Below are 20,232 nucleotides of genomic sequence, written 5' to 3' on the forward strand. Positions count from 1 at the left end.
TTCCTCTAACTTACTTAATATTGTAAGTGTTTAATGTGTTGCGCCATGGCTGACATAAGTCCTGTTTTGTAATATCCCGTACAGGATCACAGCGAGAGCTCATCTCCGGCGGCACAGTCCGTGATGCTCCTGTCAGAGCAGAACGCCCGTCATGTGTGCGGTGTGCTGCGATACCTGAGGAGAGCCGGGGCTCTTCTGCCACCTGAGCTCCTTCAGTTTGCTCTGGGTGTCCAGCATGCCAAAGAGGAGCAAAAAGCCAACAGACCTCTCTGCTGCTCTCTTAAGAGCTTCGGCTTCTGCAGGTCAGATTAGATGGCATCTGCTTTTTTACGCTGTGTAGTTAGTAAAGTATTAAAATATAATAATTTGATTAGTTTTGAAATGGTTCACACTAAAACATTTTTTTATAAACTGGAATAGATTTTGGACTGTTGTTTCTATTGAGGTTACGCGCTCACGTTGCTGTGTGTGTGGTCACAAAAACGTAACGTTTGTGGACATTTTTAAGCATTACAGTTTAAAAAAAAGTTGTTATTTTAAGCCGTACATGCCAGAATGCATTTTTTCTTTATGCTTTGCGCCAGATATGCAAAAACACTTGTTTATAATCTTAATATATATAATAGAAAATAAAAATTGCAATGCACAATGTACTCTTAGGGGGCTTGCACACCAAAGCTTTTACGCCCACGGTCAGCGTATGTTTTCAATTATTTCCAATGGAAGCTCTGCTTTTTTAAAAAAAAGCACTTTTTATATTTCGTAGGGCTGCAACAACGAATCGATTAAATCGATAAAAATCGATTACTAAAAGTGTTGGCAACGAATTTCATTATCGATTCGTTGTGTCGCGTGGCGCAGAGACGTTTAATAAAAAAAAAAGGAAAAACTTCAGTTAAGCGCGAAGCGGAGTGAACACACTCGCACTGCGTTCCAAACCGCCTAATTCCTTACTATATAGTAGGCAAAGAGTACGAGAAGTAGTGCTTTTCGCCTACTATATAGTATGGAAGTATGCGGTTTGGGACGGAGCGTCGGTCTCTCTCGCGCACTGTTGCTTGCAGAGTTCGGCGCCTCATAGACAGGGCGGAGAAATTACAGGGCGGCGGGGAAAATATTAAAAAAAAACAGCAAAGGTAGAGGAAAACCACATGTCAGTGTTTTACTCCTCCCAAACGTAAGCGCGAGCGCGCCACCTGGAAGTTATAGCCGGCAAAGAGGTAATCAAACAAAGACGACACGCTTATGCTTTATGGAGCGACGACAGCGAGTAAAAAAAGTTTCTAGAACGAAAAAAAAACTCCAATGACAAACTCTAATGATATTAAACAAAGAAATAAAACGTTGAGAGAGAGTTGTATGGACGCTTTTCCCCGTCATAGACCTGTATGTTAAATCATCGCGCCGTCACTCTCCTGCTGTTCTGTACTGCGCGCTCCAGCTCATGCAGAGCAAGGAGACGCGCGTGCCCGGACCAACATACAGTACATCATACAGTAAGTGCCGCCTGTTGTTGCATAAACATCCTCTTACATTTTTTAAGGCGAAGTAATGAATGGTGTATTTGCATTTTGCGCGGGAGTAGAAGACGCATTTTCCGTTTTCACAAGACGCATTTATGTGGCCAAATGTAATGGAACAGTTTTAACAAATGAGATAGCTATCAGATCAGAGAAAACACATAAAGTCAAATATAAGGTACAAAGCTGTCACTGGGGCAGTACTCTTTATAAAAGGTCCTAATATGTACCATTTAGGTACAAATATGTATCTTTGAACTGCCAATATGTACTTTTGAGGTACTAATATGCACTTTTTGGGTACAAAGGTGTACCTTTTTGAAAGGGTACTGTCCAGTGACAACTTTTGTACTTTTATTTCTGATAGTGTACTCGTATACTATCTTTTTGATCCCACCAAGAGCGGCTTCTTGATGGGAAATGCATCATAAAAAGTCTATATATTTGGCAGATGTAAAGCATACATGTGTATTTTTTTGTGTTAGTCCATTTTTATTTTATTTTATTATTATTGTAACAGCTCAGGTGTGTTCAATAAGCAACAAGTTTGTGCACTTTCTAAAGATTTTAGTTCTGTTTTGAATAAGGGGTTGGAAATAAATGCTTTTTTTGTTTTTTATCCGATTCATCGATTAATCGAACAAATAATCGACAGATTAATCGATTATTAAAATAATCGTTAGTTGCAGCCCTAATATTTCGTGCTAAAAGTCAGTGTTTGGCGGTTTTTCCATGCTCAGTGCTGAGTAGGGGTGCGCGGGGCAAAAAACTAACGCGGGGTTAGTTGTAACACGGACTGTTTACATTGTTGCACAAGGTTGAGCGTTTTGTTTTATTTTTTTGTTATTTTTTTCACGCTGCCAAAAGACTAATTATTGGAAATGTATAATGTTTTTGCAGAGAGTTGTTGATGAACGAGTGTTTTGGTGGCATGCAAGTAAATTTTTTCATCATATGTTTTTTTTTTTGGTTTCTAAGTTGGATGTGTAAGATACCAAATCCAATGTTCTGTCATCTTAATCAGTGTCTTGTTGACTAATACATAGAATCATTTTGAAATATGTCTGCAGCTCTTAGCAACTTTTTTGGTGGCCTTGAAAATATTTTGACCCAGCGGGGTTAATTGTAACGCTGTGTTACAACAAACCCCTCAGCACTTTCGGTATGAAAACTGCTAACGTTAGCGTAATTCTTGCCATTGTTTTAAATAGGCTACACACGAATGGTCGCTGGCTGCCAACAAAATAAATGTGCCTGTCTTATCAAAAATCGTGTGTCAAATGTAGTTTTGTTCATATCTTTAATATTGATTGAATAAAATCACGTCAAAGACTGAAATCATAATGAAATGAATTGCAAAAATCTGACTTTGATGCTCATTATCTCAGAATTTGATTTTAAAACTGTAGTATGGTTATTACAAATAAAAAAGTTTTGTCATAATTGTGCTGCTTTTTCTCACATATTTAGACATTTGTATCCATTTATAATTGAAGTATTGTTAGAAAAGCGCTGGATGAATGAATACAATGTGGATACCTGTCTATTATAGACAGATATATAAACAATATCCACATCAGGTATATAGACAAAATTGTATTGAAATATTTGCCTGCAAACTTAATTTTGTAATGTGTTTTCTTTAAGAGAAAGTAAACTGCATGAAAATGCATGTGTAACAGTATATTGGATCCGGAATTTCTTCTGTTACTGAATTACTAATTTTCAATTTTTGTTTGCAGAGACAACGTCATTTGTCAGGATAGACACACAATCAACAATACACTGGACCATCCGCTGCACCCTGATTCTGGATCTGTCATGGTTAATAAACAAAATTCTTTAAAAGCGATTGTCTATTACAATGTTTGTAGTACACATGTTCTTATTTTTGACCAGTTCCTTGCCTTTTCTCAGACATTAAGAAGATTAGTTGTTTGTGTTTATTTGTTAACGTATTTATGTATTTTAGTTTGATTCTGATTTACTATAGGTTTTGCCGCTGTCCATCAAAACGGCAAGTGTGTATTATGGCCGTGTTACGAGACAGAAGGACGACGCTTACGAGACTCTTGCTGCTCAGATGAAGACTCACTACAGCAATGAAAGACGATGTGCTGTGGATGTGGTGGTTGGAGAACTTTACGCCATTCAAGAGGAGGATCTTTATAACAGGTAATGAAACGGACTCACTCTTGAGATATTCAAACAGGATATCTGCAATAGGCAATGACACAGGTGCCGTCTAGTGTGAATAAATGGTGTTTGCTTGTATCATCACGATAGGGTGCGTGTGATTGAGATGCCAGATAAAGGAGAACGGATGTACAGCAGCGTCATCGCCTACTTTGTAGATGAAGGGCGTACACAGGAAGTGAAGTCACACCAGCTTCTCCAGCTTCCTCCTCAGTTCCAGGAGTTGCGAGATCAGGCGGTGGAGATCATTCTTTGCAGGGCTCAGCCCATTGATGGAGAGGTTGACTGGAACCCAAAGGTCTTAAGATTTGCACTTCAGCTGAAACTGTATTACATCACACAGTTATTTAAATACAAATAAAATTTCTGTTTTTAGGTCACCAGAGCAATCAGTCAGAAAATCAAAGGAAAGCTGCATCAGGCTAAAGTGGTGATGTGTGTAGGCAATGCTGTGTGGGTTGATCCAATGGTAGGCTTTTGTTCTTGAGTCATTGTACGTAATTTATATTAGCTCTTCAACAATAAAGTGTTTAGTTGTTGAGAGGAAGTGTCACTCAAATAACACATATTTAAAAGTAATTATTTAATGATAATAGTTCATACTGCTTATCAAAGTTTTGTAGCATATCTTAAATGATGTTTTTCCACTGTATTGAATGGCTTTGAAATGTATCTTATGAATGCCGTCTGATACCGTCTGACAGCCCTAATTGTAGTTTGGGGGCGAACTAACCTTTTAAGGCAACATTAGAAGGACATCAGATCAAACCTGTCAGTTTGCATTAACATACCAGACCCTGATTGTTTCTTTGGTAAAAGTCCTTCTTTCTGTCACTCAGGTGCGCATGACACGTGTGCCGGGCCTGAAGACTTACATTAATGAGTATAATGTCCATGCTGAGATCTTGGCCTCTGGGTTCGGTGTCAATAACCCTCAACACTTGGACCTGCTGAAGAGGGTTTTCCATGGAGAAGACAACCCCACCCCAATGGATCAACACCAGAGTGACAGGTTAATCAATGTTGGATCATATTCATTGACTGCTATATGTGACCCGTCACGGAAACCAGGGACTCAAGTCGGCAGCACAAGTTTCGAGAAAATGAGAAACAAAGTTTTTTTTTTCGAAATTTGTGATTTTCGTTTTATTGCAGAATCTGTTAGTTGAGATCACGAAGAAGCCTCTCCATGTTTGAGATAGCAGTTTTTGTATATTTAAAAGCGTACATTTTGCGGTTAAAATAGGCTTGTTTTTCCGGAGATTCTAGCGTGCAGCGGGGGGCGTCATTGTCTGTGTGTATATTTACATACTGTATAAGCTTTTGTTTTCGCCTCCGCCCCCAAAGGGAACAGCGTGACTACTAAATAAGGATAGTTCGCCCAAAAATGAAAATAATGTAAGTAATGACTCACCCTTATGTCGTTCTAAACTCGGAAGACCTCCGTTCATCTTCGGAACACAGTTTAAGATGTTTTATCATTAGATTTAGTCCGAGAGCTTTCCCCTTCATTGAAAATCTATGTATGGTTTCCATGTCCAGAAAGTTAATAAAAACATCATCAAAGTAGTCCACGTGACATCAGTGGGTCAGTAAGATTGTGTTGATGCATCGAAAATACAGTTTGGTCCAAAAATAGCAGAATTACGACTTTATTCAGCATTGTCTTCTCTTCCGGCTCGAGCGTGAAGTCACGTGACTGTAGTGACGCGCTGCCCTGTTCCTCAGACATGTTTGCTAAGTTTTTTTTTTTTCAAACTTATAGCCTGCGTCTCCCCAGACTGTAAAGCTCGGGCGCACAAAACAAAAGAAAAATAAAAGAAGCTGGGGCGGAACAAATAACAGTCAGCCGCATCGTACGTCAGCCGCGTCACTGACTTTATGCGGCGCCGCAGTCGGATGACGTCAAAGTACCGCGAGAGCTCTTCAAGAAATCTTACGGAGTAGTTTAATTTCGACTCGCTCTCGCGGTACTTTGACGTCATCTGTATGTCAGTTCTTGCAGCGCAGCATGAGTCCAAACACACAGAAGTTACACAGATATAGTTGTATTCTTCATATAATTGGCTACATGTTTTGTCTATCAATGTTTTCCATGAAGTCATTGGCTGATGGAGGAACGAGCGAGCCATTGGTAACATCTCTAAAGGATGTCACGTTTTCGACGGCGCTGTTTGGATGATCTATTATACTACTTCCCTATTTTAAATACAAACTTTGAAGGCGGGTTCATGTGTTTAACGGAGTGTAAGCTCATATACCCTTACATGTTACGATTTAAATAGTCTTCAGATTATATATTATATTGTATTACCAGACATTCATGCGAAATCTGATGTAAACAATCTATATTTCACGGATTATACGCATTTGTGGACAAATATGGTCATTGGATAATCTGAAACAGACTGGATTCGACTTGTGATCCCCACAAAGGTAAAAGAGTCATGTTTATTTTTGCGGGTTGTCATTTGGTCATAAAATACTACATATGATGCTAGAACATCTCAAAAAGGGTTTTACAGGGGGCATGGCTTAGCTAAATGAGATGTAAATGAGCCCTATTGTCTCCCCCAGCTGAAAAGAAGAGTCTCTTTCGTCTCGATTTTCTCGGTTTGAGTATTTCTGAGTTCCTATATTCAAATGGCCACAACTTCTCCAAATCTTATCAGATTTCCATGTGTTACACATCGTTGGAAAGCTTAGAAACTGCACTTTCAGAATCTGTGAATAACTCCAAATGCCCAGATCCGACTTGTGTCGCTACTTTCCGTGACTGGTCACATATGCAATCCTACTGCACTGTGTAATGTAAATGTACAGTTATGGCTCAAGTTATGGACAGGGTGAGGAGATTTGTTCAGTTTTTGCTTTTTAATGCCCCTCAAATTAGGAATAAAGGAATAGTTTACCCCAAAATGAAAATTAGCCCATTATTTACTTGCCTTATTGCCATCCTAGGTATGGCTTCCTTTTTTCAGTCAAACACATATAGGGGTGGTTTCCAGAAAAGGGTTTAAATTAATTCAGGAATAAGTCTTGAATGTTACATTTAACTCTTTCCCCGCCATTGACGAGATATCTCGTCAATTATGAGAAAACGCTTCCCCGCCAATGACGAGATTTTCCGTCTTTCCGCAATACCACTATTATCCACCAGGTGGCGCCCTTCCGAACTTTTTAAAACTGGAAGTATTGCCCTATGGCAAGCTGCTGCATGTCCGTGTCTGTTTTAAAGATCGCTCTGAATGGGATCTCTATGAAAAGTCCGTCATAAAAATTGAATTATCTCTACTTTTTGCTCAAAATATGGTGTTTTTGCAAAAACCTACCCATATTCAAAAGCTGATTGCAAAAGAACCACTAAAGGTAGGATGAAACGTTTTTTTTTGTTTGAAAGCAGAGGGTCTTTTCTTTCATTTGGTTTATATGTATGTTTATATATTTAAAGAAGAACATTTTCTGGAAGGCATTAAACTTTGGTGAAAATCATGAAAAGAGGTGAAAGAGTTAAAACCCATAATTTCTCAGAAAAAGCTCACAATGTGAAGCGCGTCGCGCTATTCTCCAAAATGCACTTGACGGCCTTTTGTGCAGCGACCTAGTTAAGGCGGTAGGGTTTCCCAGATTAGGAGGGCCGCCCAAACTGCAATGTGCTGCGGGAACCCTGGATCATGTAAATGTGACTTGTCGATCTCTAAATAAACTCAAAACAAGAATCACAATATAGTTTCATAGTCGCTCACTCATTGATTCTTATTACATCAGACATGACCGGTTGAAATAGTTTTCCAATCAGTGTAATGGTGATTCAAGAGCTGTTGAGAACGATCTTGTCTGAAGCAGCGCTGTCACAGTATGTGGACTGTGCAGAACACACATTCGCAGATTTAGGATTTTATAGTCGGTCTTGTCATGTTGGTGCTCTTGTTTGGTGGCACTGTTGACTTGTGATTCATCTATTTATGTCTATGTCCACAACGGTATATACCAGGGCTATTCATTTTCAGTCCTGGAGGGACGTTGTCCCACAGAGTTTAGTTCCAGTCTTAATCAAACACACCTGCCTGTAATTTCCATTAGCTTCTTAAGATGTGTTGGTTTTGGGTTAGAGCGGGTGTAGGCAAGTTCGGTCCTACAGAGCTGCAGTCCTGCAGAGTTTAGTTCCAACCCTAATCAAACACACCTGAACAAGCTAATCAATGTCTTTAGGATTTAGACAGCAGGTTAGATTATCAGTGCTTAGGCTAAAATATGCAGGACTGCGGCTCTCTAGGACCGAACTTGCCTACCCCTGAGTTAGAGATACACTCTATCCTCCAGGACTGAAATTAAATAGTCCTAGTATATACTGTCATTCTTCAGGAACCCTCACAGGCTTGTGTTTGATACATTTGTGTGTTGTCATTTTTGGGGTCTTCAGGTTAGAAGACTCCTCAGTGTCCTCAAAGCTGAAAGATCATAATACAGAAGAGCTCTGTAGGACCTCAGAGGGTCCTGCACTGGTCCATGATGTGCTCAAAAACACTGATGTAGAAAACTCTTCAGAGGCAAACATGAAGATCATGAGGTAAGTGGCAATTATTTTCTCATTTGTATGCCTAAGATGTGTTTTAAGTTTGATTTTTCACAAGGATGTTAGTGGGGTTGGCAAGGGCAACTATTACTGTGTGTTCCCTTTCGAGTACAGTTTACTTGATTTCGGGAAACCTTTCTCACCTGGAATACTGAAGTATTAAGCCTGGGACACACCCAAGTTTGTATAATGCATATATTATACTTGCTTATATCAATCTTAATAGTATATATTATAATACAAAAAAAGTTAAGTTGTCCCTGGCTTTATTGAATAACGTCGATGCAGTGACCAGTGTTGTTCAAGCACAGGGATAAGGGCAGGGTCACGCTGGTATATAATATTCTGCTTGGATGGAATTGCCTCAGAATATTTCTTCTTCACTGCAGTCAAGAAGCCTTTGCCTTTGGCCATCGACAGTGTTCTACACAAGAAGATGCTAAAGACACTTGCCCGCAGCCGCCTTGCAATTTGAGGAGTACTACAGAGAAAAAAGAACAGAAAGTTAAGATGACACTTAAGCAGTGTCATTCCTGCAAAGGACCAATCCAGATCACTGACAGCCACGATGACTGCGTTATCTGTCTGGGCCTTGACCATGCAGAGGCAGCACTTTCTGGATCCAGCTGTCCTCACTGTGAGGTTATGACAGTTGGAGCCCTCCGCTCCCGTCTCGTTAAGTGCAAGACATTGGCGCATTCGCTTCCACCACCTGCCGCTGTTGAGCCGCAGTGGACGAAGCAGCCCCAACTGGAGGATGAGCTCACGTCTGCCCAGTGCACGCGTGCCTCGTATTCTCCGGAATTCTCCATTGTCTTTAAGGAGCCCTACCTTGGGCCATCCTCTGGTGCTAGTTATGTTGTTTCCCGTGGTGCGTCAAAGGATCAGGAGCTTTTCCAAGTTATGGCAAAAGCAGTTAAGAATCTCAGCCTGGAGTGGTCTGGCCTTGTCGAACCTACTAAGAGCCGTCTTGATGAATGGTATCTCCAAGCCGGTCGTCCTAGCAGGTCTGTCACTCAGAGGCCAGCTCCATTCTTTCAAGATGTTCATGTGGAGCTTTCAAAGACCTGGAAATCCCCCCATTCAGCCCGTGCTGTTGCTTCTGGCCCAGGGGTGCTTAGGAAGGTGGAAGGCATGAATATTTGGGGTTATGAGAAGCTCCCCCCAATTGAGGAAGCTATCACCAAACTACTATGCCCTCCCTATGGCATGAGCCGCAAGTCTGCTGCGACGCTTCCTTGCAAGCCTTGCCAGACTGCAGCTCGCATCGCCGACAAAGCCTACATTGCTTTAGGACAGGCAGCATCTGCCCTTCACACAATGGCAGTCCTGCAGGTTTACCAAGCAAAGATATTAAAGACCTTAGATGAGGAAGGACCAGACTTGGAGAACTTTAAAGAGCTTCGTAGTGTGACGGACCATATTCTACGGGCAGTCAAGATAGTGGTGCAGGCTATCGGTCGTTCCATGGGTAGCCTTGTAGTTCTCAACCGTCATCTTTGGCTTACCCTTACAGAGCTAAAGAATGCAGAGAAGAGGGTACTGTTGGATGCTCCGATGTGCACTACTGGCCTCTTTGGTGATGAAGCGAGTGCACTCTTGATTCGGTTTCTGGAGGCTCAAAAACAGTCTAGGTCTATGAGCCACTTTCCTCCGAGGTGTGCCACAGCCCCATCTTTCAATCACTCTTGCTCGTCTTCCCAGCACCCCATGGAGCAGCGCTCAGTGAAGCAGCCCTTCGACCGGGCAACATCCTCTCGCAGGGTCCCCAAGCTGGCTGTGAGGCCCAAGGTGCAAACCCTCAGTAAGAAGTCTGTAAGAAGAAACCCTCCCAGGAGAAGACGTCCTAGGCCAGAAAAGTAAAGTGCAGATGGATATAGATGTCAGAGACTGTTAACCTCAATGCTTTCTAGCTCTACTGTCTCTCATGCCGTTGCGGAGGGAAACGTTTGTCTTTTGTGTTTGAAAATCTGAAGATGAGAAATTTGATGTCTGTTTGAAAATTCCTTTCTCTAATAAAGGTAAAATGAATATAAAAATCTGTTATCAAAACCTCTTTTCTCTTCCTCAGTCTTGCACACTAGGGCTGCACAATAAATCACAAAACTAATCAGAGTTATGATAACAAATGCACTGATTAAGTAATTGTTAAAAGCAGGGAGTTCAGCTGCACACTTAAGGATCGATTCTGTGCATTTCGGCAGATGAGACTACAGTGATTCTTGTGGCTGCTGAACTGATTTCAACTCTCCTCAACGCTCACACCATTCATGATGCGCTGCGCCGCTGCTCTCATTAAAAATGAATGACTTTTGGCCACATTGACACTCTCGCCTGTGGCGATGTGAAAGCACAATAAGTCCTACGGTGTAGGCCCCATGGGCTATGCGTCAGTTTTCATATATACTTATGAGTTGTCTGTGTCAACATGCAATTACACATGCAGACTGCCTGTAGGCAGTATTCATGCATGTAACCCACAGTAGCAGTGCAACAGCTACTTGGCCAGTAACCCCAAAAACAAAGAAGCAGCAGCAGCTTGTTGTGTATGATTTGAGGAGGCCAGCAGGGATGGAGGTAAAAAAAATGGCGACTTATGTTGCAGTTAGAGTTAAATCACTCCTCAACTTGGCCCATCTTTGTTCTTATCATCTCAAGCGGAAATGCCTAGGAAGAAATGTGACTCTGATTTATTTATTAACCTAACAGGAGGAGTTCTAGTGGACCAATTACTGCACTTGCGCTCCGCATAGAATGGACGCGTTGTTAAAATCCTGGCAAGATGCGCATCAGGCTACACAGAGCTATGCACAGCCTACACAAAACCTACGGCACTTAGGCACGACTATAATATTACACTTAACTTGTGATTTCATAAACAGTGCTTTACAAATTTATTAGACCACCACCCAATGTAAGGTAAAATTATTTGTATATTTGTGGTTACCAATTAAATAGCTCAGATGCAAAATCCACTAAGTGCGCCTGACAACATGTTTTCTTGTAAATGAGCATTTTTATCAGACTCTTGATGGATTCTGCCAACAAACTGTTATTTCTGGCCTGAGGATTAAGCAGATTTAAAGTGAAAGTATTAAATTAACATATAATACATATTGCATACAGCAATACATACTAGAGGTCAACCGATGTATCGGCCTGGTCGATAATTTAGCCAATATTTGGCATATTTTTATAAATAGTCTTTGGCCTATTTTGCTGCAAAATTCGGCTGATTAATAGGCAGGCACATCTGCGGGCACCTAAGCGTTGTTGTAGAACTCGTGGGGCCGCCTCTTGCTTTCGACATGAAGAAGGAATCTCTGCGATATAGACTGTTTAATCGGGTGCATGTGCGGTGACGCGATAAGTGTCTGGGCCTGGTTGCATAAAGCACCTTAAGTGTAATTTTCCCTTAAGTTCACCCTTATGTTTCCCTTAAACTTAAGGGTGTTGCAGAAAAACCCTTAAGTTTTTTCTGTTGCGTCTCCATAGCAACAATAGTATTTTATAACAACAAACCGGGGTTGCTGTCATGAAACACTTAACGATTACCCTTACCTAAGGTTGTTTTCACATATATTGGTGCGCACCGTGGTGCGGCCTCGGAGCGTACCAAAATACATTGTATCATTTTTCAGTTAGTGCGGTCCGTGTTCACATATATATATTTTTTACTTTACTCGAAATGCCGCACCGTACACCATGTGACAACGGTCAGCGCTGTCATTGGTCTCTGACAGCTCTTACCGTCTCATGACCACCCCCACGTTTCCACGACAACCAGCTTGACAGAGAGAGCGCAGCTATCAAGATGTGGAGATAAACGATGCACGTCTTTGTGAAGTTTCTTTGCTTTAACGCGAAATTGCGTAGCTGTTCTATTAAAGCCTTTCTCACGGAGCCGTTTGCTAAAAAGCCCGTAATGTCACTATTTGTGTGTGGAGGACAGCTATGCATTTATAAAATCATCAGCTCAAACGTAAAGGAGACAGCGAATCTCTATGCAACGGACCAGGATTGGCTTTTTTGTTGTTAACCCACAATATAACACCAGGCTCACGTCACAACGAAAGCCCAGTTGCTCAAAGATGTGGAGAACTTCCTGTATTTGGTTCGGCCCGAGGTCCAGCAGTGTTCACACCACAGGTGGGTCGCCCCAGAGTTCGGCAACAGCCGCTCCGAGACCACCTGTTTAGAGCGGTCTCGGAGCGGTCGTTTAGTGCGCACCCGAGTGCGGCTGTTGTGTTCACACTGACCCAAACGCACCGTACTCGGAGCGACACGTCATTTTGGCCGACCTAAACAGTGTATATGTGAAAACACCCTAAGAGAACCGTTTTAGGGATTATATGCAAAACTCTTTAATTATTATCTTACATTAGTTAAGGGGAATTTACCCCTTAAGTTTCATACTTAAGGGAAAAACTTAAGGTGCTTTATGCAACCGGGCCCTGGTCCGAACTTCACTTCCGGATTCTGTTTGTTTATTGGTCTGACTAGTTGCTGAAACTGAACTCTTAAACAAGTACCTCGTCAAAAATAACAAATGTTTTGGGTTCCTATGTAATCTATGTGTTGTTTATTTTGCTTGTTATATAAATAAACTACTTTAAAAGGACTTTGTTGTTATTTATTCTTCGCAGAGTTTACCGGAAGTTACGTGATGACCACAAAAGCCGTGTGTATACGTTGTTATTGCTGAAACCGTCTATATATGCCCTATGATGACAAAAGTAAATAGACAGATCAGTTCATAAGATCTGACTGCACATTTACCGAGTACTGATCAAGTAGTTTAATGCAATGATTGACTGATACCAATCTTCAGGCTATTGTTCGGAGCATCCCTAGTTATGAACACTGATTGTTGCTTAAGATTAAAGTATTAGTTTTGTTTTTCAGTCCTTCTGCCCTGAATGGATTCTCATCTTCAAACCAATCCAGATCCTCAAGCCCTGAACCAGGCACGTTCAACCAGATCCAGTTGTCATAGTTTGAAATTGAAGTAGTTCTTTCTTCGGTACTTGAAGTAATTGTTTTTTTGTCCACACAGATGATCATATAATTAAAGATGACATACTGATTGTAAAGGAACTACAGACTGTTAATATACTGAAAAACTTGAACAATTCTGGCATCATCTCATCCCGGCCTACCAGGTGAATTATAAAGATGCAGGTGTTTTGTCAAATACTTATGAACATATGTTACACGGGTCATTTTATTAGACTTTTTCAAGATATAAAATAAGTCTTTGGTGTCCCCAGAGTGCACGTATAAAGTTTTAGCTCAAAATACCCCACAGATAATTTATCATAGAATGTGTGAGGAAAAATATACCATTTCTGGGAGTGTCCTTTTAAATGCAAAATGAGCTGATGGAATGCAAACACTGATCACCATAATGGTGTTTATTTTTTATTGAAACTCAATTGTGCTGTCACTTATTTTCTCTCTCTCTTTGCACTAAATAGCAGGGTCCTGGTTGGAAAGTGCAGATTAAAGGGATAGTTCGGCCAAAAATGATATTAAACCCATGATTTACTCACCCCCAAGCTGTCCGAGTTGCATATGTCCATCGTTTTTCAGACAAACACATTTTCGGATATTTTAGAAAATGTTTTAGATCTTTCAGTTGATTAAATGTAATGTTACGCGGTCCACGACCTTCAAGTCCAAAAAAAGTGCGTCCATCCTTCACAAAATAAATCCAAACGGCTCCAGGATGATAAACAAAGGTCTTCTGAGGGTAATCCGCGCGGTGTTGTTGTAGAAATATCCATATTTAAAACTTTATTAACGAAAATAAATACCTTCCGGTAGCGCCGCCATCTTAGACTCCTCTGTATTCAGGAGAGAGTATTAGCGTAGTGTACGCACTTTACTTAGTGACGTTTGACAAATTCGGAGGGCGGGGGCACAGAGCAGCAGCAGAGTAGCCTCCGTAGGCTGCGTAAGCTCTCATCCTGAATGCGGACGCGACTAAGATGGCGGCGCTACCGTTTGGATTTATTTTGTGAAGGATGGACGCACTTTTTTGGACTTAAACCTCGTGGACCCCGTAACATTACATTTAATCAACTGAAAGATCTAAAACATTTTCTAAAATATCCGAAAATGTGTTTGTCTGAAAACGATGGACATATGCAACTCGGACAGCTTGGGGGTGAGTAAATCATGGGTTTAATATAATTTTTGGCCGAACTATCCCTTTAAGGGGAAGTATTATTGTAAATAAGACCTGCTTTCTGCAAAAATTTGAATGACCTAAATTTCCACATGTTTGCAAAAATGATTTACCAAAACTAGGTTAATATGTTGATCTTTTTCACATTTCTAGGTTGCTAGAAGTACTGGGGACCCAAGTATAGCACTTGAACATGAAAAAAGATTTTCTTGATATGTCCCTTTTAATAATATGCATGTGTTTAGTTTTCACCCACAGATTAAATGGTTTCAGAGAGCTGAGTTCATCACTGTCTCTGTTAAACTCATCAGTCCAGTGATGCAGAAGTGTGAATTTTACGCCGACACAGTCATTTACAGGTAAGCTTTAAATTATATTATAAAACATATAGTTGAAGTCCTTGATGCTGACTGACAGTATTACATTAGAAATGCTTTAAATTGCAGAAATGTTGCCAGATGAAGCTTTTCTCATAAATGTACCACCTCTAGTATTGACACACGTAGGAGCTTTTATTTGTATTGCCAACATTGATACATCAACCCTTAAAATTCTTATAGAAATCTGTGCTGTCATTTGCTGCTGACCGTTAGTGGATATATAGTAAGCTACAAATTTCTGCATTTTTACAAAACTTGCACTATTTGGCATTGTTAAAAGGCAGATACATTTACAGAAAAAGCTGTATATGCGAAAGTGACTTAAGAGTTGATGCTGTGCCTTAAAGTGAATGTGTGACTCTGTCTGTGTAATCCAACCTAAAGTCTTGGGGCGGTTTCCCGGATAGGGATTAGACTAGTCCTAGACTAAAATAAATGTAAGAGCTGTCCAAACTGAAAACAAATTGCACTGCCATATCTAAAAATACATCACGGCACTGTTTTGCTTTAAAATGCACACAAGTAATGTTTTAGTAAGGCATATTTGTTAAATCTAGTTATATTTCCTAATTAAACTAAGGCCTAGTCCTGGTTTAAGCCAATTCCTTTGTCCTGGAAACCACCCCTTAAAATCTAATGAGATTGATTGATTTCAAGAAAGTGTATAATGTTTCTTTTTTTAAGCTGTTTTTACATGGGATGTTATTTGAATGTTTCAGTGGTTATGTGAATGAGCGTCATTACTTTGCGAAGCTTGAGCTGTTCAGTGACATCATCACGGAGGAGTGCTCATGGGAAATGAAGTGTAACGAGCCTGTGATGAAGCTGAGGAAAAAGGAGAACAAAGACTGGAAAACACTTCTTAAGCACAAGGCACTGACACTCTTATTACCGACAACACAAAATACAATCTGCTTCATCTCATCATGAGAGCTGATTCATGAGATCACACAAATAAAACAAAATATTACTGAGTTTTAACTCTTTCCATGCCATTGAGTTATCTCATTGATTACAAAAAATTGCATAAAAAACATGTTCCTGATGAATTTTGATGTTAATCTGCAATATCGCGATTATCCACTAAATGGCGCACTTGAAAAAACTGAGGCCAAAACGTTATTTACTCATTTTAAACTCTGTATGTTTTGATGATCGTTCTGAATCTGATCTCTAACAAAATTCCTTAGGAAAAAGCTGAAATAATTGCATTTTTGTGAAAAAATATATTTTTAAAGAAAAATACCTATATTTAAGAGTTTATAAGCAGAGAAAAAATATTGATAGGATGAAATGGTTTTTTTTCCCCGTTTTGTTTGTTTGAAAGCAGAGGGTCTGTTCTTTCATTTGATATATTTGTATGTTTATATATTTTATAAGAAGGCATTTTGTGAAACTTTTGTGAAAATCACAAAAAAAATGCTGGTGGGCAACTTTTCAAAAATGGCTGGCGGGGAATGAGTTAAATGCTTTTATAGTTTAACAACTGTTCAGAAGTTTGAAATCATTATGGAACATAGGGATGGGACGGTACGAGCATTTCAATCATTATTATAGTGACCAAAGCTATCACGGTTATCAATTTTATCATGGTTTTGTTAAAATGAGATGGAAATGTTAAAAAAGAACTGATACACACACTGAAAACATTTGAATAAGTTTTATTTTTGAAAATCACAATTTAATATTTCATGTTCATGAATTATTTCTGTGGTAAAAAAAATTAAGCTGTTTAACAAGTTTACCATTCATGAATACAATACATTATCCCTTAAATGCCGTCTACGAGTACGAGTACTTGCATTTCAGTACTTGCCAAGACCGAGTACTTAATAAAAAACATGATTTAAATTAACAGGTAACAGCTTTAGTCATATAATTTAACAAAAAAACAAGGGACTAGTTTTCCAGTTTGTTGTAAACTCTGCCTCTTTGGACAACACAAGAGGCATTAACCCCTTACACGCCGCTCAAACATAGTCATTTCTCAGACCGTGGTATTGATCCCTGGTATCGGGGGACTTTTAACGAGTACTTTAGAAAATGTGGTATCGAGGCAGATATTGGTATTGGTGCATCCCTACCGCCGTGTGCAAAAAAACATGTTGCATGTGAGCGCCTGCGTCAAACAGATTCTGGCTGGACAGCTATTGCCAGTTTTCAAAATCACGGTAATCAAACACGGGTGTAATGATAATTACGTTTTAAACGATAATACTAACCGTCAGGACATTTAATCGTGAAACCGGTAATTGTCCCATCCCTAATGGAACCTTAATAAAATGGATATGTTTAGTGATGCATTACATGATCATAAGTACAGTAAACTAATTTTTTGTGTCCATCTGCAGAGTTCATTTGTCAGCTATGAATTTGACCACATTGATGATGCTGTGGTTTCTACAGTAAATGGTGAGAGCCAAATAATGTGTATATGCTCTATTTAAAGGTGCAGTGTGTAACTTTTAGAAGGATCTCTTGACAGAAATGCAATATAATAAACATAACTATATAATCAGTGGCGTATAAAGACCTTTCAAAATGAACTATTATGTTTTAATTACCTTAAAATGAGCCATTTTTATCTACAAACACCGAGGGTCCCCTTACATAGAAGTCGCCATTTCGTGCCACCATTTTTCTACAGAAGCCCTTAACGGACAAACTTTGCTTACCAAGTTTTCTCTGATGATGACGTGTTTGTCCTATGGTGTCTAGCGTAGCTTCTCTATGCATTTTAAAAGCGAGGGATGAGCTGGGGACTGAGCCATTGGGCGCAATTTGAAACCTCACCACTAGATGCTGCTAAAACTTACACACTGCACCTTTAAAGAAATGGTTCACCCAAAAATGAAATCTCATGTTGTTCCTGTAATTTTTTTAACTGTGTGGTTAAGAGTGTCTTAAATATTCTACTAAACACCTGCCTACAGAACGTTTAACATGAAGTGTTCCAGAATAATGTGTTGATGAATAAATGACAACATTTTTGACAACTACAAACTTTATAGTTGAGCATCAAACTTTTGAGTGGTAAACTGTGCAGTTGCAGTGATTTAACTGTTATTGATCACATTAATAAACACGTGTCTTTCCCATCAGGGCATTTGTTCTTGGCAGATGTGGGTGAGGAGGGCTATTTCATCAGCTCGGAGTCCTCCAGTGACAGTGATTGAAGACAGTGAATGTCAAATACAAAACTGCTACACGGCAAATGTATTGATTTATATCTGTTTTGCATAAGAATGGTTATGAAGCTTTACAATAGGGTAACACTTCACTATTTAAGGTTGCATTTGTTAATATTATTAAAATGAACAACTTTAGTTAACATGAAAAAACAATAAGCAATACTTCTGTACTGTATGTCATTTATTAAGTTTAGTTCATGTTCATTTCAGCATTTACAAAGACATAAATTATTTAATGCACATTAAATTAACATAACAAATCTTATTGGTATTGATGTAGATTAATTAATGTTGTTATATAAAATATATATTGCTCATTGTTAGTTTGTGTTAGCTAATGCATTCATGTTAATAAATAAAACCTTATTGTAAAGTATAAGCACAGTCGGTTGATTAAAAATAAAATAATGTAGAAATTAACCAAGATTAGTAAATGCTGTAGAAGTATTGTTAATTGCTAGTTAGTGTCAAGTGTTGTTTTTATTTGTGTTTAATCGTATTATAAAGTATCACTCATACATTTGTCACTTCACTGACTAGTGATCATTACAAAAAAATTGTTGTTTTCTTTTAGTTAAAAACTTACCAGTGTTGTGGGTACCATCAGCTGCATCTTTTGAATGGGTTTAATTTAATAAGTTACTTTAAGTTCTTTAAAACTGTCTGATAACACGTCACACAGCTTGGTTATCTGAACAGTAGATTTGCTTAAGTTTGAAATTAATGAGAGGGAATTCATTGTATTGATTTTTTCAGTATAAACTGTTACACGTTTCAATAAATTGCAGTTTAACAAAGTTTACAAAGCAATAAAATGGCACAAAGCATAATGTTTGTTTGTTTGTTTTCATTGTTAATGGCCTCATGGGATGTACTAGGTTCAATACAGCTTTATTATCAGCAGCATCTCTGGGATTGTGAATTACTACAGAAAATATGTAGTCTTTTTGTTTTGTTTTTATAAGCAAATGTAGAGCAGAAACCACAATAGACACTGAGGAACAGCCCCCCCCCCCCAATGTTAGATTTTTTTTTAATGCATACAGCCCTAATTGTTTTGGTCCCCCTAATTTAAGATGTAAAACCAGTATATGTTACTTAATGTAAACACTCACAGTATTCCTGAATGAAAGTTACAGTATTTTGACTTTGGTTAGCTTTTGAGATAATAATTTATGGCTTGTAATCCCTGCTGAAAAAAATAGAGCTAAAACCAGCTGGCCAGGCAGCAAACACATTGCATCTGTTCTGTATTATCAGCGCTGAATAGAATGAATGGATTAGTCTTTTGATCTTAAAAAAGAAAATCTTAAATATTACTAAAGTGTATATTAACTTGTTTGCCACATACCTGATATTATAATTACAATATTTCTTGAAATGGAGTGAAATAAAATCCTGAGATTTTAGTGGAGCTTATCGCACGCCCCCTGGAGGAATATATTTGTAAATACTATTAATATTGCAATGCCCTAAAGGGGACATATCATGAAAAATCTGACTTTTTCTATGTTTAAATGCTATAATTGGATCCCCAGTGCTTCTATCAATCTAGAAAATGTGGAAAAGATCAACCCAGTAACTTAGTTTTGGTAAACCATTCTCTGCAAGCATTTGAAAAAATAGGTCATTGAAATTTGTCTACCCTTATGATGTCAGAAGGGGATAATACAGCCCCTTAATCTGCACTATCCAACCACAGCACTGCCATTTAGTGCAGAGATCAGCTCATTTGCATTTAAAACGGCACATTTTTGCTCAAACCTAAGTAGTGTCAATTTTAACATGTTATGATAAATTATCTATTTGATATTTTGAGCTAAAACATGACATAAGTGCTCCGGGGACACCAAAGACTTATGTTAAATCTTTAAAAGGTCTTGTGAAATGTCCCTTTTAAGAAAGACAGACAAAGGAGGCTTCATACCTTAACTTTTCACTCGGGATTTGAGAACAAAGTTACAAAACAGGCGCACCAATCTGAACTAAAACAAAACTCTGTCCGTTCTTCTGGGTTTCCGTTATGAATCCCTATCACTACTGGTGCAGAAAACAAGCACTTTAAAATAACTACAATTATTGTCCCCATTAGAAATAAATGTATATTCGTTAAAATATTATAAATACATAAATTATATAAACCAAATAAAATATAACATTTCTTTAGTTTGACTTAGAA

The 20,232-nt window shown here is 38.9% G+C and overlaps 1 protein-coding gene across 1 annotated transcript in view; it reads left to right on the forward strand.

Annotated features, from left to right (window-relative positions):
* The window catches only part of tdrd12 (tudor domain containing 12), a 47,784-nt gene extending 29,569 nt beyond the window's left edge, over window positions 1–18,215 (forward strand). The window contains exons 23-35 of the mRNA XM_065291306.2: window positions 85–302; window positions 3,263–3,344; window positions 3,514–3,695; window positions 3,807–4,014; window positions 4,093–4,185; window positions 4,556–4,728; window positions 8,140–8,286; window positions 13,198–13,259; window positions 13,349–13,454; window positions 14,728–14,841; window positions 15,582–15,735; window positions 17,214–17,274; window positions 17,965–18,215. Coding sequence (XP_065147378.2) covers window positions 85–302; window positions 3,263–3,344; window positions 3,514–3,695; window positions 3,807–4,014; window positions 4,093–4,185; window positions 4,556–4,728; window positions 8,140–8,286; window positions 13,198–13,259; window positions 13,349–13,454; window positions 14,728–14,841; window positions 15,582–15,735; window positions 17,214–17,274; window positions 17,965–18,038 — 1,674 coding nt within the window. The 3' untranslated portion in view covers window positions 18,039–18,215. The remainder of the gene's footprint in view (window positions 1–84; window positions 303–3,262; window positions 3,345–3,513; window positions 3,696–3,806; window positions 4,015–4,092; window positions 4,186–4,555; window positions 4,729–8,139; window positions 8,287–13,197; window positions 13,260–13,348; window positions 13,455–14,727; window positions 14,842–15,581; window positions 15,736–17,213; window positions 17,275–17,964) is intronic.
* The last annotated feature ends 2,017 nt before the right edge of the window (window positions 18,216–20,232 follow it).

Source organism: Paramisgurnus dabryanus, chromosome 23, assembly GCF_030506205.2.
Source record: "Paramisgurnus dabryanus chromosome 23, PD_genome_1.1, whole genome shotgun sequence".
Taxonomy (NCBI): Eukaryota; Metazoa; Chordata; class Actinopteri; order Cypriniformes; family Cobitidae; genus Paramisgurnus; species Paramisgurnus dabryanus.